The 19,997-nt window shown below is 40.5% G+C and overlaps 1 protein-coding gene across 1 annotated transcript; it reads left to right on the forward strand.

Moving 5' to 3' along the window:
* The first annotated feature begins 34 nt into the window (after positions 1-34).
* On the forward strand, positions 35-19,759 carry lifra (LIF receptor subunit alpha a). Its single transcript, XM_054774324.1, has 18 exons — positions 35-176; positions 6,973-7,123; positions 7,254-7,390; positions 8,280-8,433; positions 8,548-8,826; positions 12,346-12,472; positions 12,572-12,708; positions 12,796-12,938; positions 13,059-13,212; positions 13,500-13,564; positions 13,986-14,223; positions 14,305-14,490; positions 14,959-15,051; positions 15,130-15,279; positions 15,378-15,515; positions 15,597-15,690; positions 15,792-15,858; positions 16,456-19,759. The coding sequence occupies exons 2-18, from the start codon at positions 7,036-7,038 to the stop codon at positions 17,131-17,133; spliced, it is 2,928 nt and encodes a 975-aa protein (XP_054630299.1). The 5' UTR covers positions 35-176; positions 6,973-7,035; the 3' UTR covers positions 17,134-19,759.
* Positions 19,760-19,997: the final 238 nt, after the last annotated feature.

Below are 19,997 nucleotides of genomic sequence, written 5' to 3' on the forward strand. Positions count from 1 at the left end.
CTTCCAGTAATCCCAACCCACGCCTGTGTTATCCATTGGGAATGGGTTTGCTCACTTCAGACAGAACGACTCTATAACGTGTCACGTCATTAGAAATCACCCGTCCAGTCGTTTTTACTCTCTGGACTACGTGTTACACCAGGAAAAACGACATCATAAAGGATTTGTGTCTGAAGGTAATTTGAATGTCACTGATGAGCTCTTATTAACCGTTAAACGATCGTGTAGGGTGTCAGCATGTGTGGTGGCTAACTGTGTGTGTGTTTTTTTTAACATTAATGGCCTTTCTGTGTTTGCTGAATTAACATCTTGGTTTTATATTACATTCAATACATTTTGATGATGTGCATCCACAAATGATACGACCCAAACGCCATCACATTGAATGTGGGATGTCACGACGACATCTTTGCGGCTGCTGCTGCTCCTGGTCGCTTGCTAATGCTAATTCCAATGCTAATGCTAATGAAGAGAAGCGTTGTTGCTGTCGTGATACAATGCGGACTACCTGTTTATGACTTGTTGTGGAGAAGAACAACCTATTTTAACATATGTACTGACAGATAATCACACATATATTAAAAACACACCTGCCTTTATTTCATTATTATACATTTTTCCATATATGGTGATGTAAATACATAATCGTGGTTATTATTAATATTACTTGTAACATCAGTGTTTTATAAAACTTGTTTAATGTTATTGATGTTTTCATCCACCCCATTTTGCGCAGTTTTATATTTTATTAAATTACTAATTGAGTCTGTCGTGTTTATGCAACCTGGAGCCGACAGTGGCCGACAGGGGCAAACGCCCAGCAACGATTAAACGCTCCAAACAGCAATGCGCCCAAACCACAAACATACAAACACCATTAAAAAAATGCAACCGAAAAATGCTACAGTCACATAAACGCTGCAAGATCAAAAACAAATGCAGGACTTATTTTCCGGAAAATGTGAAAGTGTGTTGAGCTACACTGCTACATAAACGTAGGAATAAACAAAGATAGAGCCTTCTGCTGAAAAAGACACCTCCTTTTAAATAAATGTGTAGTACTTTACATAAGACACACATTATTTGCATATTTCCTTTTGTGTTCACATGGAAACAAGAAGGGAAATAAAGTTACTGTAATTTGCAGACTATAGAGTGCACCGGTATATTAGCCGCACCCACTAAATTTAAAGGAAAAAGAAATGTTTACATATATAGGCCGCACTTGTCTGTAAGCCGCAGGTGTCCACGTCGTAACATGGGATGTTTAGTCCACAGAAAGATATTACAGGGAAATATTTTTTTTTTTAACTTTTGATTAAATAAATGATTTTTTCCATACAGTGCGCGTAGTAATACGGCGACTTAAACAGCAGCCTACCAGAAAAGTCATTCATCGTCCTCATCCTCCTCCTGTGAACTAAAACCACTAAAGTCTTCCTCTTCTTCACAGTTGAACAGCCTCATAATTTCTTCGTCACACGCTTTGTCGGTCTGTTTCCCTTTCGTTGTCACTCTTGGCATCTTTCGTCTTGAGTTGTCCTCTTCGTCACGCAGTAGTCCAGCTTTTCAAAACCCGTTGGTGATAGTGTAGCGTCTGAGGTGTAGGCCATCTAAAGCCTCTTGTGAGCACAGCATATCACAACAACAGTCGCCTTTATATTACGATGTCATTCATGCGCCCCACTTTCCAGGCGCGACCAGTCAATCTGCGCTAAAGCAAAGTGACGGTTGGTGGTCGGAGCAGTCCAAACAGAAGCTGTAGTAATTCTACACTTGATCCAACTTACATAAGATTTGTCAGATGAAAACAAGATCGCTGCATAAGACTTCAAAACGTGATATTAGCATCCACTTCACTACTTCCTGAAGCAGTAGTCTGAGTATCATGAGAACTGTAGTTTTAGCCATAAATCAGCCACATCACTATACACGTTGCCGGGTTCAAAGCGTGTGACAAAAGTAGCGGCTCTTACACCAGAAATTACAGTAATTCATTTTAGGGCTGCAGCTAACGATTACTTGTATTATCTTAGTCGATTAATCTGAAGCTTGTTCTTTTGGTTAATCGAGTAATCGGTTAGGCCCTTGACGGACCAATTCAATATGAACCAAACACAAACAGTGGTTTGGTCCACAACAAAAATGTCTAACTGTTCCCACAAAGTCAAAGCTGATGTGTGTGAATATCTTGTTTTGCCTAAAATACAAAGATAATAGGTCTGCTTTTACAGATGCCTAAAGAAATTAAAACAAATTGAGAAGCGGAAATAAAAGGATATTTATATTTAGATTAATTGCATACCAAAATAGTTGTCGCTTAATTGGTTGTCGCAATTTTAATTGTTGCAGTTGTAATTTATTTGTGTAGGCTGGATGTTTAATGCAACAGTCTCTCCTGTAATTATTCTAGCAGTATGACTTTAGGTCCTTTCGCTCTTATATATGTTTGCACTGAATCAGCCACCAGTAGGTTAACTTATACTGCGCTCTACAGTGTCTCAGTAATGGAAACTTCAAATTTAATGACCATTGCACACTGGAGCTCCCGTTACACCAGCCAGTGTTTCATGACGTCGCACTAGTGTACCAGTATACTACGGACTAGTATACTTCTGAAGGGTGAGAAGGGTGTTTGTTGCTTAAGTCATTAGGACATGAATCTTTTACTCGCTTCCTGTTGCCTCTGTTTCTACGGTTAATGCATAAAGGACGACAGAGCATGGGAAGGAAGGAAGGATTGTTTTGAGTCCAATAGCTTCTCACTCTGGACTGAATGTCCTTTCTCTAGTGAGGTCAGAGTACTGGCATTTTTTACACACACACTCATCTGTTGACGCCTTTTTTTTTTCTGCCTAAAGCATCCGGTTGCCCTCTAGTTCCTATTCAAAGGTCAGGATCAGGATTGTGGCTCATGTTTCAGAATGTCAACATGTATTCACACAAGTAAATATTTTGGACTCCATTGTGTCCCAATTTTTTTATGCTAATGTCGAATCCCTACGAATGTTGTAGAATTCGCAGTTCAGTCATTATTTTTCTGAACATGTTGTACCAAACTCTGGAGTTTGAGCCACCATCACGCGTACCTCAGGTCTCAGTTTAGTCAGTGTTTTTTTTTGTTTTCTTTGGTGAGACATATTCCAAAATAAGGAGCAGCCTCAATAAGGGCTATTCAAGGTGCTGCCTGCCTTGGTTAGGTACGACATGGGGTGCGCTAACCCTTGAAAACTGTATATTCTCAAAACCTTAACTTCGATTTGTGAGAAATATAGGGATTTATTTGTTCGGTCTGTTGTTCTAACCCACTATTGTTAACATCGGATAGCCAGTGGCGGTGTTCTTATATTTTTTGGTTGAAAAAGTGTAGCTTGGAGCTGACGAGGGACAGCACCTTTTGGTAATGGTAATGGTTTAATTTGTCTTGAACATGCACACAAATGACAGTGGAGCTCATCACATAACACAATTCACAATTCTGCACGTCCAAGAAGGCATAGGAAGAAGCAAAGCTTATTTAATCTTACCCCCCCATCAGTTTCACATCAGTTGCAATACATTTGTTCAATGTACAACCGACTTTAGCATGGTAAGAAATTGATAATAGCTGATGAAATATTTGACAGAGACTCAGTTTGATGGTCAGCGAGTACAGACAATGTACCCACCGAAAATGAAGTTTGTAGTCAGTGCAAGACTGTTTAGACATAGCATTGTACTGTACGTACACAGTGGTTCAGGTGTCTTCTTCCTTGTGCTTTATAAACATCAACTGCTTATATTGTCTCTTCAAATCGCTCATTTTAGTGCACATGTGACGCTGCAGGTTTTCTCTCCAACCAGTTTCTCCAGCAGGTGATTTAATTGATGAGCTCCTTCCCTCAAACAGAAGGTGTTGATCATTAAAATCACCTGCCTTAGTGACTGGCTGGAAAGAAAACCTGCAGCGTCTTGGCCCTCCATGGCACAAGTTTGACACCCCTGTTTTAGTGCATTGTTTGAGTTCCTGACTTAATCCCTTCCACAACTTAATTCCACACACATAAATGCTGAAGGTTTTTAGTGTAGGCCGTGCATATAAGTGTTTTAGGTTTAATTTGTCCCTAGGGTCATATTTGTCCTCTTTTATTAAGATTTTTTTTTACGTTTTTGGGTAACAGTAGTTTGCTTTATGCATCATTTGAGCTGTTTGATAGTTTACCAGATCAGCAAATTTTAATAAGTGTGTGTGTGTGTGTGTGTGTGTGTGTGTATAGTGTAGGAGTCCGTGTACCTCACTTGGAGAATCAATGAAGTAGCTTATTTTGGGTTGTCTTAGATTTTAGTACCTTTTACTTAAGATGAGTGAGGAAAAAATATCTTGTCAGTCAAAAGTAAATATTTTTGACCTCCATTTCAGGTATTTAATATTGTTTTTGTAGTGTAGAAGCTGGGTTGTTATGACTATTTTTTTCTCCTATTTTAGAAGAGGAGACTGGATAAACACGGCCTTGACAGAAATTGGTGTTTTGAGAAATGATTGCATCACGGTACGGTCAGTCCTGCACTTTAAACATTTCAACAGACTTTTTCCGCGGCCGTGAATGTTCAAAGGCAATACTGCAAAGTCTGGGATGGTGAGGCGAGGAAGAAAAAAACTCTTGTCTAAAATGGTAATGCTGCTGGCATACAGATGAAGCTCAGACTTGGTTTTTAAGTGCCGACCACGTTCTTGTTGTTTGTCTCGTCTGTGGTTGCATTTATCGCTTCTGCCCTGCAGACCAGTATTGATTTGCGTGCCGAGTATTTGGAGCTATCAGTTTCTCGGTTGCATTTCCCAGAATCTGCTCATTGTCCAGCTTCCAATCACCGGACTTCTAAGTTGTAGGGTGTGCTGGAGGCTGGAGGGTGTCTTCTGCTTCAGGAGCGTTTAATGTGGACACTCACCTTTCGTGCAGCGAGCACATCTTGGTGCTGACATGCATGTGGAACATCCAGTCCAGACAGCTGTATTTATGTAGAGCTATGGCTTTGAATTTCATCTAGAGGTGCTGCTTTTTTCCTAAGCCAAACACACTGGGAGTCTTTTCAAAGTGAATACATCATAATGTTAAGTCTACAAACGGTAAAAAAATAAAATAAAAATAAAAAAAACTACCAGGTGTGTGTTGCAATAATGAATCAGCTAGTACCTACAAGTTATTTTGTCAGGGGACTTTTGTAGTACGGTACTTGTCCAAGCTTGTCCAATTGGAAACAGCAGCACCTGTGTGACAGTTTGACGCAGCAAATCCGAGAATTAGCTCCACAAACATACAAGTTCATCGAGTTCAAGCCTTAATTTACTGTCAGCATAGTTGCCGGTGCTTCTTGTCATCCATGTTTATTTTAGGGTCAACTGGATGTTTTATGGTTATGCTTCCTTTTCCAGTGTGGGTATTTTGTTTTAATGCGCCCTTTTTTTAAGCTGCAGTTTTCTTCAACTTGTTCAACGTTTGTTCATCTTGCTTTATAGCAGTGGATCTCAACTGGGGCCGCACGGTTAACATGTTGGCCACACAGTCAGGAGATCGGGAAGATCTGGGTTCGAATCTCTGTGTGGAGTTTGCATGTTCTCCCCATGCTGGTTTTCCCCGGGTACTCCGGTTTCCTCCCACATTCCAAAAAGGTTAATTGGAGACTCTAAATTGACCATAGTTATGAATGTACTGTATGGTATGATGATCTATACGACCAGTCCAGGGTTTACTCCGCCCCTCGCCTGAAGTCAGCTGGGATAGGCTCCAGTATACCCGTGAGTGAGGATAAGGTGGATCTCAACTGGTGGGTCGCGGATCCATTCTGAGTGGCTCGCAGACAGCAGGTCAAAAATTACATTAAAATATGTAACATACAACTGATGTCTGACTTATTTTGTTTTGAAGTAAATTTCAGCAATATTGCTACGTGTTCATTGCACAGTTATATATACAATATCTGATTTTGTGGTCTTTTTGATATTTAATTTTCATTTATGCATTGTTTGTATGCATGCAGTTATCAAGTTTCCTCATTTCATTGGTTAAAACCTTTTTCTAAAATGCACTTTGGATGTAATTATGTATATTCATGTTTCAGCAGATGAGGTGATTTTAAGAAAAATATTTCTGCTTGATTTGACTTAAATAAAAGTATAAAACATATAAATAAAATTAGGGATGCGCTGATCGATCGGCCACCTATGAATATCGGGCGATTTTTGTAAAAAACGTGATCAGAATGATAAAAACCTTTCAAAGCCGATCACAAAAAACGGCATGCGGCAGCAAACCCTACATGTGTGCTGTGTCACGTAAGGTTGCCAACACCCGTTTTGACCCGACATACACAAGAATCAAAACTCGTCCGGTTTCAGTTTGCCAGCTTCGCCGATCGATGCCAGAGAAAATGTACAGTTAATCCATGTGATCCGTATCGGACGATCTCACTCATGGACGATCGGCATCAACAGCATAAAACCCTGATCGGCGCATCCCTAAATAAAATAATTAAATAAATGAAGGAATAAATAAATATAGAAATGACATAAATAAGAGTGTAAAAATCAAAGAAGTTAATACAAAAATGTCTTAAAAGTATAAAAACTAAATAAAAATGACAAAAGTGTAAAAAATAATACAAATAAATAAAAATGACGTAAATAAAAGTGGGTTGCGACTTAATGTCCCAGGTTGAGACCATTTGAGAACCCCTGCTGTACAGTAAATGGAGTCAAATGGAAAGGTGCATTGTGGCCTTTTTTGAAACTACGGATTGTCTAGCACTGCAATATAAATGCGTGTTTTTATTTTTTATTTGGGTTCTTCGAAGCATGCTCAATGTGTGGGAAGCACCTGGTGGTAGTTTCTCAAGCGTCCCGCTTGTTTCAAACAAAAACTAGAAGCAGACTCCACTGGCTAAAATGCCCTCCTAGCTACACTTCAGCTTGTATTTGTGTTTTCCATGCTCTCACAGGGTGGTCTGCCATCAGCATGGTGCTGCTGTAGTGGAGAGGAACGCCACCACCAGTCACTCACCATGCTTCAGTTACACGCCAGCTGCAGGCCTGTCTGGCTCATCTGTGGTCTCCTTGGCCTTTCAGTGGTACACACTCATGCCCAAAATGGTAGGAGTATCTATAGCACTTTCCATACTCTTTTTAATACACGCTATGCACAGTGCGTTATAGGATAAATGAATGATGGAAATGATGGAGAATTCATTAATGTCTCTCATTAATGCTTGTTTCTCCTCAGTCCTGACTGTACCTCAGCAAGTGAGCTTGTCACCTAACATGAAAATGCAGCAAATAGCCATATCCTGGCTGGGAGGTGGAGCCACAATGTTTGATGTCATGATCCTCAGGACAGAACTTAATCAAACTGTCTTCTATGTAAGTGATAATTGTTACCTACATACAAAATTATTTTTCTTTGGGACATCCTTTCATCCTTTTTTATATTTTTTAGCCCTTTATGATTTGTATGACATACAATTCTCAGATTGTATTCCAGAATTTCAGAGTTACGAAATGTTCTTATTAGAAACATTGAAATGCCGTATTGACCCAAATATGAGACGGTATTTCTACCTTCAAAAAAGTTTTAAAAAAAAAAGAGAGAGAGAGAGAGAGAGAGATTTGTGTCTAGAGATTTATATTTGCAAAACAAGAGCTTTTCTTCCTGTCACTTACACACACCGTGACCTGGCGAGATGTAATCTCCACACAGAAACTCGCTGGGAAAAGCGTCTTAAAGGTTTTTAGCAACAACAAAGGAGTAATTAGGATGCTAAATTTTAAGATGTTACTTCGCTGATATTGAAAACATGCTTTAAAAATGTTAATGTTGTCTTTGCATGTCATTACAAATGCTAGAATATTGGAGAATGGGCTAGAAATTATGTGAAAATATTTATTTTTAATTGCTTTTACAAAAATAGCCATCCGACTTAACATTTTAAAGTCAGGCGAAGAAAATAAAGTCAAACGTGCCGACTGCCAAACTACATGTCTAAAATTTCTTTGGCTATAATGTATATTCCTTTTGCAGTTTTTCCAGCAGAATGCTCTTTTTTAATACTATATTACCTATGTTTTGGGGCAAGAAGAACTTCTACACTATCAATAATATCACATAAAAGATAGAAACAGAGAGCAAGAGTATTGAAGAAATTAATAAAGGTAATGTCCTTGAAATGCCTTTTTTTAAAAGGTGCAATTTAGAGGGATCAATGAATTGCAAAGAACAGCAGGCTCATCAGGCTCATCTCCTGTGTTTTAGGACACACTTCCTGTGACTGTAAATCAGGCAACAGGTCGGTACGAGTGGAATTGGACCTCCACAGAACCTCTACAATGTACCTCATTGTCCATCCGAATCCGCTCAAGAGAGGGGCAGGCGATGAGCGAATGGAGTGAGACGCAGATCCACCAAGGTCAAACTGCTGCTTTAATGTTATGTCTCCTCTGTGCTTGAATAAACAAAACATCTCTATTTATATGTCTCTTCCCTTAAATCATCCTCTTCCTCCTATTGTTTCTCTTTTTAGGAAATGATCTGCCCACCAATGTGAAGTTCCAGCTGTACCCTCAGGACAGAGTTGTGACTGCAGGGGGCAGCACCACCTTCTGTTGCATTGTGGCGGAGGGGCGGCTTTTTGGTTCCATACGTTACGGCAACACGATAATGAATGCCACGCGGCTCAGTAGGCGGAGTTATGGCTTCACAGCGGACGACCAGGTGCCAACTAACAGAACAGGGACCAATGTCATTTGCCAGGACAGCCTCGACAAGACCAAGCTGTCTGGAACCGTGGTCTTTGTTGGATGTAAGATAACAGTTCAGACTTGTTAATTTGTTATGGGAGCCTTTCTCAATTTAAACATTTATTAAAAATGTACTAAAATGTTACTTTTTACCAGCAAGATGCTTGAAGACGAGATCATAGGGCAATACTAGACAATACAAATGAGACTTGGATATACTTTAGAGTAGTCAATGTACAACTTGTAGAGAAGTATATATTTACTAACCACCGAAAATGTCCAAATTATGTGCCAAGTGTCAATATTAAGTGTGAGCACCATTGTTATCTAACAGCGCGTTAAACCTCCTGGGTGTGGAATTCACCAGAGCTGTACATGTCACCGGAATCCTCTTTCACTCCTCCATAATGACATCACTGGTGGATGTTAGACTACCTTGCGCTCCTCCACCATCTACTTGAAAATGCACAATAGGTGCTAAATTGGGTTGGGGTATGGAGAAATACCTAGGAGGTGTGTTTGAGCTTGTTACCACTTTGGAAAGCTGCCATGTGGCTCATTTTCCCAGGAAAGGGATCACGCTCTGTTTCACAATGTCACAATACATGCTAGAATTTGGTGTTTTCCCCCTCAATCAACCGCAAGTGCAGGCAGCACTCATACAGCCCCAGATCAAGATGCTGCCACAACCAAGCACCAGGCAAGACACAATGATCTTGCTACTTGTGTTGCCAGCTATTGAGACAATAAGGGCTGTGTGTTGACTCATTTTTAGTGGATAATAAACACAACTCTAAACAACACTCCATAGTCAGGGCTCTAGACTAACTTTTTTTTCTAGGAGCACAGTAGCCCCTAACTTAAAATTTTAGGAGTTCAAGTAGAAACCTTAGGGGCGCACACCGAAACCGACTTGCAAAGTAAATATTCACATTTCCTCTCATTTTCAATCTATTACTGACAAATACTCAAACAATAAATGACAACTGTCTTCTCTATCCGCCCTGTTTCTTTCCTTAGCTTCTGTAGGGCCCCAGGTGTGGCATCATATACATCAGAACTCCAGTAACACCCTTCTTCTTTGGTGTTGCCTTCTTTCCTCCTCCTTAGGAGTTACTGTGGGTTGGCAAACTAGCTCATTTGCGCGTTTACTCAGCTACTGGTCAACTACTGGGCTGAACTGCGGAGCACAAGTTTGTCAACAACAAAAATCTTCAATAATAATGAAATAAAATCGGGAAATTAACTGGTTGGGTTGCCGACTTCTGGAAAAATAACTAAGGGACACCTTATTACACCCCTGTTTTTTTTGGGGTGGGGGTTGCCTTCTATTGTGTGAAACAAATGTACTATTTGACAAAACCTGAATTTAATTTGATACCTGTTTTAGAGTAATACAAATGCATGGGAAGTTCATGATTTAATAATATATTTTTAATTTAAAATAATGCAATTAACAGAATAAAATAACAATTTAATATCTTTCTTATAAAAATCTGTCCTGCTTAACAGTATAAATTGAGCGTCCAGGTTTATGAGCACTATGAAAACTACTTTGACAAAAAGAAAGGAGAGGTGAGCTACAGTATTTGTGTTTTATGTGACTGCTTTATGTACAAAGTACTCCACTCCACTCAAACAGTGTGCTCATTGTATTTATGCTATTTTGTGCTCATTTGTCATTAGACACAGGCATCATGTCTGAACTGAGCAGTTATAATAAATACTAAGAGTTGAAGCAAATATTCTAAGGCAGGGGTGTCAAACTCGTGCCATGGAGGGCCGAGACGCTGCAGGTTTTCTTACCAGCCAGTTACTAAAGCAGGTGATTTTAATGATCGGCACCTTCAATTTGAGGGAAGGAGCTCATCAATTAAATCACCTGCTGGAGAAACTGGTTGGAGATAAAACCTTTAGTGTCTCGGCCCTCCATGGCACGAGTTTGCCACCCCTGTTCTATGGTGAGGTACTCATCTGATCAGACGGTGAGCTACTGGTAGTTCACAAGCTACCTGTTACCTGTTCTCGTGATAGCGTCACTATTTTAAAGCTGGACACACTACATGTTTATGTTGAACAACCTAGACACACAACTAGTGTATTGAAGACAAGACATAATTATTATAATAGTGACGAGAGCAAGGTTTTCAATTGACACTTTAATAAGTTAGCATATGCCCCATGAACGTGACAGCCATCGTAGTTTCCCTGTGCAGCAAAAACAAACTCACAACGAACTGCATTTCTTGTTTGTTTTAAACAAAATGTCGCTGTGGTTAAAAAAAAAAAAAAAAAAAAAGTTGCATTTGCACCAGATATTAGGCGGATGGCTGTAGCTAGCTAGCTGCCACCAGAGAGACAGTGGAGCCAGGCAAAATGTGTAAACAAAGATGGTGGAACAGTCAAACTTTGATACGAGTCAAACGTGAGCGATCACACGCTGGCATTGATAGGCTTAGACTGTGACAAACTGTCAATTGGCTCCACATTTCACAGGCTATTTTTAATTCTCACTGTAATAAGGGACGTCCTTTGTCAACACGATACAGAATGCGTACTTTTATCTGGTCACACATGCGCGAGTAGATAAAAAATTCACTCAATGTCTCACAATGTCGCATTGTCTCATATTTTAGTCGCAGTTTGGAGCAGTGGCGGAGCCAGAAATTTTTCATTGGGGTGGCCAAGGTGAGACCATTACTCACATAGGGGTGGCAATAAGTTGACACCTGAAATTGTGTACATGGCCAGTGGGGTGGCCGGAGAGTGACAAGGGGTGGTCACGGCCACCACTGGCCACCCCGTAGCTCCGCCACTGCTTTTAGAGCAATTAATAGCCGCGCAGTGTGCCGAGGATATGTTTTCAATGCATAGTTTCTGGATTCTGCTCCCGATCATGGCGGCCAAACCCCCGCAGTGCATAATACGGGAGTGGATGCCGATCGGCACTCCTGTTTTAACACTAGACTCCTTGGTTTACATTCCCACTCATGCTGCTACAGAGAGCTTCCAATATTAACAGGTGTATGTACTGAATCACGCTTCAGAATTCAAAGTCAACATACTGAGAACTTGACCGGAACCGACCAAAGTAATCATGGTAATGGTTGAAGTTTATTTGAACATGCATACAAGTTACAACGGAATACATCACATACTTCATAATCATGGAAAACTTACCTACCACTTGCAGTTCATGCAAGACGAGGTTTTATTAGCAGCTCCTCCACACGGAATGTTGTGTGCTGCAGTGAAATGCATCCAAGCAGAAATGGCGGTTAAGCCAAACTAATGTTCTGCACCACAGCGCCGCGTTTGTTAAAATTGTCCCCCAGCCCTGGGGGTGGCCGGAGAGTGACTAAGGGTGGTCATGACCGTAGCTCTGCCACTGGTTTGGAGTCCTGATAGTATTGCCCCTTGAGAAGAAATGTGAGGGATTTTCTCACTATTGTGACATACTGTAGATTAATATCTAACATATACAATTGTCCTGGTTGCAAATTAGTTTGTCGGTTGTTTCAGCGCATATCTATGTCATTTATTTAATTTATAGTCATTTCTTTCCACTATTCCTTCCCCAGATCCTCCTCTGCTCAGTGATTTTTTGTGTGAGACTCATGATTTGACGTCCGCCGTGTGCCAGTGGAAGGAAGTGCGAGACACCCGATTGTACAGAAAGCGGGGAACAATCTTCTCACTAAACAACAGGTACTTCAATGCAGTCGTGCACACCAACGTCATATCTGTTCATTTAGAGGGAGAAGAGCCAGCCAGCTCTTGTCTAATATGAGGACTTTTTACTTGAAGGAAATGTGCGGAGGCCACCGTGCAAGAATGGTTCAGGATGTGTAGTGTGGCACAATGGGAGGGTAACTGGACGCTGGAAGCTGTGAATCCTTTGGGCGTCTATCGCATGTCGGACTCTGCTGAAATCTGGCACAGAGGTTGGCTGCTCAGCTCACCTTTTCATGCTCAAGGAACACATGTATAAGACTGCTTTAAATATTTATTTTCTTTTGTTTTCGTCGTAGTGCGGCCAGTCGCACCTACAAAGCTGATGGCTGTTATCAGTGCATGGAATGCTAGTGTGCTGTGGAAGTGGGAATATGAAAGCTATACTTCCCTGGCTCTCGTCTGCCAGGTAGAGCTCAGTTCTCAAAGCAATAAAACAAAGGTGAGTTACTTTCTCCTTTTATGTTCACCATCTGTTATCTGTGTTTCTCTTCATGTTCATCAAGTTTAACATGTTATAGTCATTAAAAATGTTTTTTTGGGGGGGGGTGGTTGTGTCCAGCGCACCTTCACAGGCGTTGGTCTGAGCACGGTGCTTCTTCTGGACCTGTATCCTGATGAGGATTACAGTGTTAAAGTACGCTGTGGTGCCCAGAAGAATTTCTGGAAGTGGGGAAACTGGAGTCAAGCCATTTCTTTCAAAACAAATATTGATGGTAAGGATGCCTTATGAGGTGCCTGTCCCTTTTCACATGCCGTCTTGCATCTGCACTATTTTGTAGTCGTTTAAATCACATGTGCACAGCAAGATGCCAGCTGGTTTGGGACATGTTTTCAAAACCTATTTAAATCCCCAGAAACTTAGGTACATTTTTTTCTCATTAAAATATAACTTCACTTACCACTGTATGCATTCCCTGGGTAGATTATATTGCAACAATTTTTGACAAGTTTTGACTTTTTTTTTTTTTTTTTTTTTTTTTTTTTTTTTTTTGCATCATAGTTCCAGATGCTCCAAATGTGTGGATACATATCAACAATGACAACACTGGACAGATTCTTTGGATGGTATGTTTGAAATGTTTATTATTATTTGTTTGAATAACATGCAATTCAGCTATGTTTCAGCACACGTTAGATTTTCTGATACATTTTCCCAAATCATATGACTTGTAAATAATATATGCTTATGAATAATGTTAAATAATAATAATAATAATAATACACATATATCCACTATAAGTAAATTTGATTCAGCATTCACATAAATATGGAATAATTTTTCATACGATATAATAATGTACTGGAAATATGAAATTGGAATTTATCCATGTTGTATTCTATTTTTGTTCACGGAACATATTTTGTTTCTTTTTCCATGTAATTGTACAGCATGTACTGTCGGTCACACATGCTTTGAAAAACCCCAATTTATACCCCATGAAACTGGAAATTAACTTAAAACTCTCTTCTTCTTGGCCACTTTCAGCCTCTGACAGCAAGAGAAAGCCACGGTCAGATCACATCTTACGAGGTGACGCTTTGGAGCCCTGAGCAGAACCTGCAGCACACAGAAACCCTTTCTCCCGACACTTTCGAGCTCCCGATCAACCTCACCCAAATAGCTGCCTTCAGCAATGGCAACGAGGTCATGGCAACTGTCCTCGCCAAGAACGCCGCAGGGGCGTCTCCACCTATAAGTGTCATTTTTCCTCTACATGTCGCAGGTACAGTATGTGGTAATCTCTGTCCTATGTTGTGACCACTGATTGTATTGGTCTCATACCATTTCCATATTTTTTTTTCAGATAAGAGTAATATTACTGTGTCGAGGGTCGTTTATATGGACAGAGGTTTCCCTCTGGTCTGGCAGGATGATGCCAACTCCAGCTGTGGTTATGTAGTAGAGTGGCATGACGCCCTCTGCCAGCAGGACTGCCCTGTGGAGTGGCTCAAGCTGGCCATGGGAAAAACAAACGTCTCCATTGAGTCAGGTACTTAGCGTCCAGTGTTTCCCTTAGGACAGCACTTTATTTGTGGCAGTGGTGGCTTTAAGTAATCGTTGAATTTGCATAATTGGCCATGATGCATTTGCATATAGTCAGTCAAAAACATGAAAAGCAAAACAAATATGTTTCCAACTACTAATGAACTTTCTTCTGTTGCTTCTTTTTGTTGTTCATTTATCATCACAAATAAAACTCAGCCGTTTGTGAGTGCTTTTAGATGGGGTAGGGGCCCTTCAGCTGTTTGTTCACAAGAGCGAGTCATGCTTTCATGTCAGTCTCCAAAAGACTCACTTTTTTTCCCCCCCAAAAAAAGGTATCCAGAAGGGGCTGATGACTCGCTAAATGTAGCAATAAAGTCACTATGTTGGTGGGAAGACAAATATAGTATTTAATATTTTTGCTACTGATGCTGTTGTATTTCAATAAAAATCAAAGCTAATGTCTCGTTTTCAGCCAACTTCCAGCCGGGTGTGAGGTACAACATCTCCCTGTTTACATGCACATTAGAGCTGCTGCAGCGTTGGCAGGGCTACATGCAAGAGCTGGGTAAGTGTAACAGGTTGACACAGAGACATTTATCATGAACTTGCTTTGACTTTCAAAATACTCCCTTCCATACCCCAGCTCCATCCAGGTCTGTCCCTCAGCTACAAATTAGTCAACAGGACTCTGACGTTATCTTAACATGGGGAGCCATCCCGGAGGTCAGCAGGCGAGGCGACATCCTGGGCTACAATGTTTACATGAGCAATGACTCCCACCTTGTGAAACTAGGTCAATATTGCCCTCTGCTTACAGTCAAAATTAGAGTGCTGGAAAAATGTGTGTGTGATGTTCACATTTTCTTACCCATGCTGTCCATCCGTGCGCAGCCAATCTGTTGGGACAAGGAAGCAGGGAGTACATAGTTAAGGCTCTCTCGGAGGGTTCCTATAAATTCACGATCAAAGCCTACACCTCAGCAGGCGAGGACACGGGTGCCACCATCTCCATCACAGTGGAGCCCCTCGGTATGTGCATTGTTAAATATGATTGCGTAGTTATTCATCCTTATGTCTGTACTGATGTCATATATTTTCTCTTCCATCAAGCTGATTGGCTCATCCTGGAAATGCTGGCCTCTCTGGGATGTACAGCTTTATTGCTCGCCATTGTCACCTTCCTTTGCTATAAGAAACGTAAATGGTTAGTGATCATTTCATTGTTTATAGTTACTTATTTGATGACATGCTCTACAATGATATTATATACATGTGATATTTTCCTGTACATTTTGTTCTCTTCAGGGTAAAGACTGCATTCTATCCGGACATCCCTCAGCCTAAACTGAACGATGACTGGACCAGAACACGGGTATGTGTCCGTTTGATATGTCTGACTGCCACATTAGGTACATCAGTACAATCTAAATACATAGAATATAGTACAGTTTCGATTTTTACTAGTGTGGCTGTAGTTTGAAGTGGCGTAAAACTGCACTGCATCATACTGACAATGTCTAACATTTTACCCCCCCTTCTATTGCTAAATAGGGTATGCAGCACAGCTAAATAAAATAATTAGCAAATCAAAGCCCATCCTTTCTTTTTTAAGGCAGAAATACAACTCTTGTGATCTCATTACATTTTGCAGGAGACATATTATGGTAAACTGACTTTTTATGCACATATTTAGCTCTCTGGAGTGCCTGCCCAATGTACAAGTATGAAATTACACCTTCAAGTAATTTTTAGGTTTGCTGCATATTGTCAGAAAACAAGGTTTTGGTCCTGTTATGACATGACAATAGGGCTAATTTACCAAAATGGGCTGTTTAGAGGGGGTTTCAAGCGTGTAATTGTTGATCCTTGGGGTATCTGGACCGTAGCACAGACATGTTAACACATCTCTGATGTCTTATGTTTGACTGTTGCTCATTTAAGTGTTTGCTCACTGTCCATGACCTGACAGGGACCACTGGATGTGACGCTATCCCCCCACAATATGGTCCATGTTGTGGAAAAGCCACAATTTGACTCAATAAAAGAGGTGCTGGTGGGCATTCCCGAAGAGGACGAGGAGGAAGAGGAGCAGATAATACGAGACGAGCCGGTCGACACAGATGAGCCCACCTCATTACACTACTACAACCAAATGATCGATGAGCGTCCCATAAGGCCACGCTTCCCGGACTCCTCTGATTCTTCTGGGTCTTCACTGGACTCGGGACACACTGATGTGACTTATACAGGGATCCAAACTTCAGCGTCATCTTTGGTCTTCCAGACGAGTCAACAGGGCCCCTCCGAGGGCCACCAGGCCAACATGGCTATAAGCGGAGGTGGCTACCGCCCTCAGACGCGATCTACAGCACCTAGCGACGATGCACTTCTGCCGCAATCTTCCCAAGAGCCCCAAGCTGCCTGTTCTGGAGGCTACAAACCCCAGACCTCCTGGCATTTGGACTCGCCTGAGGACTCTGGTGAACGGGACGGCCTGGCACCCCACTTAGGGTCACCCACCTCTGTGGCTTCCACCCAGTTCCTCCTCCCCGACAGCGAGTCCGAGGAGCACCGCGAGGAGAAACGTCAGCACTCATCATCCGCGGCAAGCTGGTTCACCAACCTACTGGCTTCCACAAAACCATGATATCCTGTCATTAGAAGCTGCCCAGCCAACGGGTAGACTTAACACTTATACATTCTTTTCCAGTGACATGCAGCAAACAAGCCTCATAGGCCAAAACCTAATTCCCCATTGGATGTAGCAGTCTGCACATTGACCACAGGTGAAAAATATGAACACATACTTCATTTCCTCATATAGTGGCACTCAACCACAGAGCGTACCAGGCATCTTTTAAGGGTAAGACATTGTTACACATTTTTCCCACAAAAATAATGATACTTCATCAAAATAACACGTATTAGAATATAATATACACAACATAATGTAATATTTATAATATACACCATTATTATACTAGTATATTGTATTTAGGCTTTCTTATAGTTGTTCTGAACACTTGTTGCTATTTAAACTTCACTGTATACTTCAGCTTTACAGATGCCATATCTGCTGTGCAGGCAGTGAGTGTTATAATGGTATCAGGCACAGTGTAGGTAATTACTGCAACTTAGTGATACTTTTTTTGGATGGTAGAAAAGGACATGCCTGTTTGGGTTAAGGTGTTAATTTGGCTTGGCGATTAACTGTAGCACAGCATCTATTAGAGCAGAGGCCACTATTTGGGGAAATTTGGTACATTTATTGGCTTTCTTCATGTCTCCGGGGGCATTTAGCACAGGCGTAAAGTGGTGTTTCAGTGATGCAGCTTTTAGTTTGTGTTTAATTTTGTGTTACTCATTGTGATGTGAATTTAAATACACTACAAAATGAAACTGAAAGTAGGACCGTTTCAAACCAAACATTTCCAGAGAAGAAACCCTACAAAGGAAGTGTTTTTTTATGTTTAACACGAGTGTAGGGTGTCTGTTACGTTGTCTTTGATTGGCCCTCTCATAAGATTTTGTCAGCTTGATGAGCTATTGTGATCCAGTTGAAACATGCACTTTGTAAGGAGTCATTATTTTACATACAGTCAAGACGTGATTTATTTTATGCTCTGGAATTGTCTGGATGATGATGACACTGATGATATAAGCTAGAACATGAATCCATGTACTGAACAAATGCTATCATGTTAATTTCAAATGTTTACATTTTTTTCTGTCCTCTTTAAATCTGTACTTTTTGTGTAAATATTTCACAGGCCAGTCTTTTTTTTTTTTTTTTTTTTTTTTCTTGTCACATGTACGTATAATGTTACCTGCTCATCCATGCAAGTATTGAAAGGAACCTTTTGGGAGTTTATGGTGGCATTTAAGTGTAATGCTTCCAGTCACCTTTCGCACACTGTCCAGCTCCTGAGTGTTGTGCATTATGGGGAAAAGACTGGCTCACAGAGAACAGAACAGCAATGTGTGGAAGATATAGTCCCTACTCTACCAATAATGGAATGTTTTTCTTTGGATAAAACATTTGCTTTTTTTGGCATTTCCATATTGCCCCTCATAATACGGCTGAACCAATACCTTTCCAGTCCTCGTGGCAACTTGTCACTTCAGACCTCTGTTTCTCAGTGCCTCCAGCCGACAAGCTTTAAGTACAACTACTGTGACTACATTAACGTGGATGGAACTGGATGATTTTGCTGGTCGACTTCTCAGACGGTCCTTTTTTGACTACTGAGAAAAATGTAATACCCTTCTCCTTTAAGTGATGCTGTTCTTGTTTTACAAGAAATATTCATTGACCGGATTTAATGTGGATTGTCAAGTTACTGTCCAAGCCAATATGAGATCATATGAAATAGAGCAGGGGTTTTCAAAGTGTGACCACCGCCGTGGTGGTGGTGCAGCACCTTGAGAAGAATCAGGAAAAATATATTTTTCCAACCTGCTAAGCTAAATTCAGTTATGGTTAAAGGCAAAATTAAATGATGTTTAGTTCCTACATTGAGCGAGTAAACAGAGTCTGGGTTGAGAAGAAAAGACCACAAAATATGCTCCAGAAAATCAGTTTTTCATCAAGTGCGGCAGGCTCCAACTGTATTATTTTCTCTAAAGGGAAGGCCACACTTTGAAAACCGCTGAAATAGAGGATGTAGTTTTAAGAATTTAAACATGGCTGGACATTGTTTTCCCTTTTTAAAGTCATGCTGAGTGTGTTGCTAGCTTTTATGATGGTTTGTGTCAACAGTCTCTCTATGGTTTATACTAAACTTTGCTGACACAGGAAACTATATTGTTTAACCAATACTTACTGGTGACAAGCCAGCTTCCCGAAGAATGTATCCAAATGTTTGATTATAGCAGATATTGTGATCCTGTCTTCCAATAGTGGTTTAATCAGCCCGCTATCACAGCATTGTGACATTCATGTGTCAATGTATGCTTGCTGCCTTACACCAACCCACACTCACCGATTTGTAAAAGCATGCTGCAAAATCCTTATCCTTATGCCTTTTGACTTTCTGAAGCTTTAAAACTAACACTAACTAATGCTGTGCATGACTATATGACAAAACATGAACTTATAAATGTTTTAAATGCTTATGATGTTGCAGTGAGCATTCATTCTTGTATGATGGTCATCATTCCTGAAGAGGATGAGTAGGAGACAGGAAATGGGTGTTTCTTCTGAACCAATGCTTAATGTTAACGCTAACGACAAACTGAAATGTTACTGATGTAAACAATAAAAACTAATTTGTCTGGCCACTTGTTAGTCTCTCTTGTTTTTGATCTTTTATTGTCAGAAAATGACATATTACATATCTGTAAGTGAAACGTTTCTTTTTTTATCAAATGTAATACACTTTCTTTACAGTTTGATTAATAGAGGATAGCTGCACCAAAGTGTTACTAAAAATAATATATATAGTCCCTCTTGACCTTTTATAAGTTGCAAATGTGAACAGATTCTGTGTCAGTTCCTAATGTTGGTCCACC

The sequence above is a fragment of the Dunckerocampus dactyliophorus genome, chromosome 4, assembly GCF_027744805.1.
Source record: "Dunckerocampus dactyliophorus isolate RoL2022-P2 chromosome 4, RoL_Ddac_1.1, whole genome shotgun sequence".
Lineage (NCBI taxonomy): Eukaryota > Metazoa > Chordata > Actinopteri > Syngnathiformes > Syngnathidae > Dunckerocampus > Dunckerocampus dactyliophorus.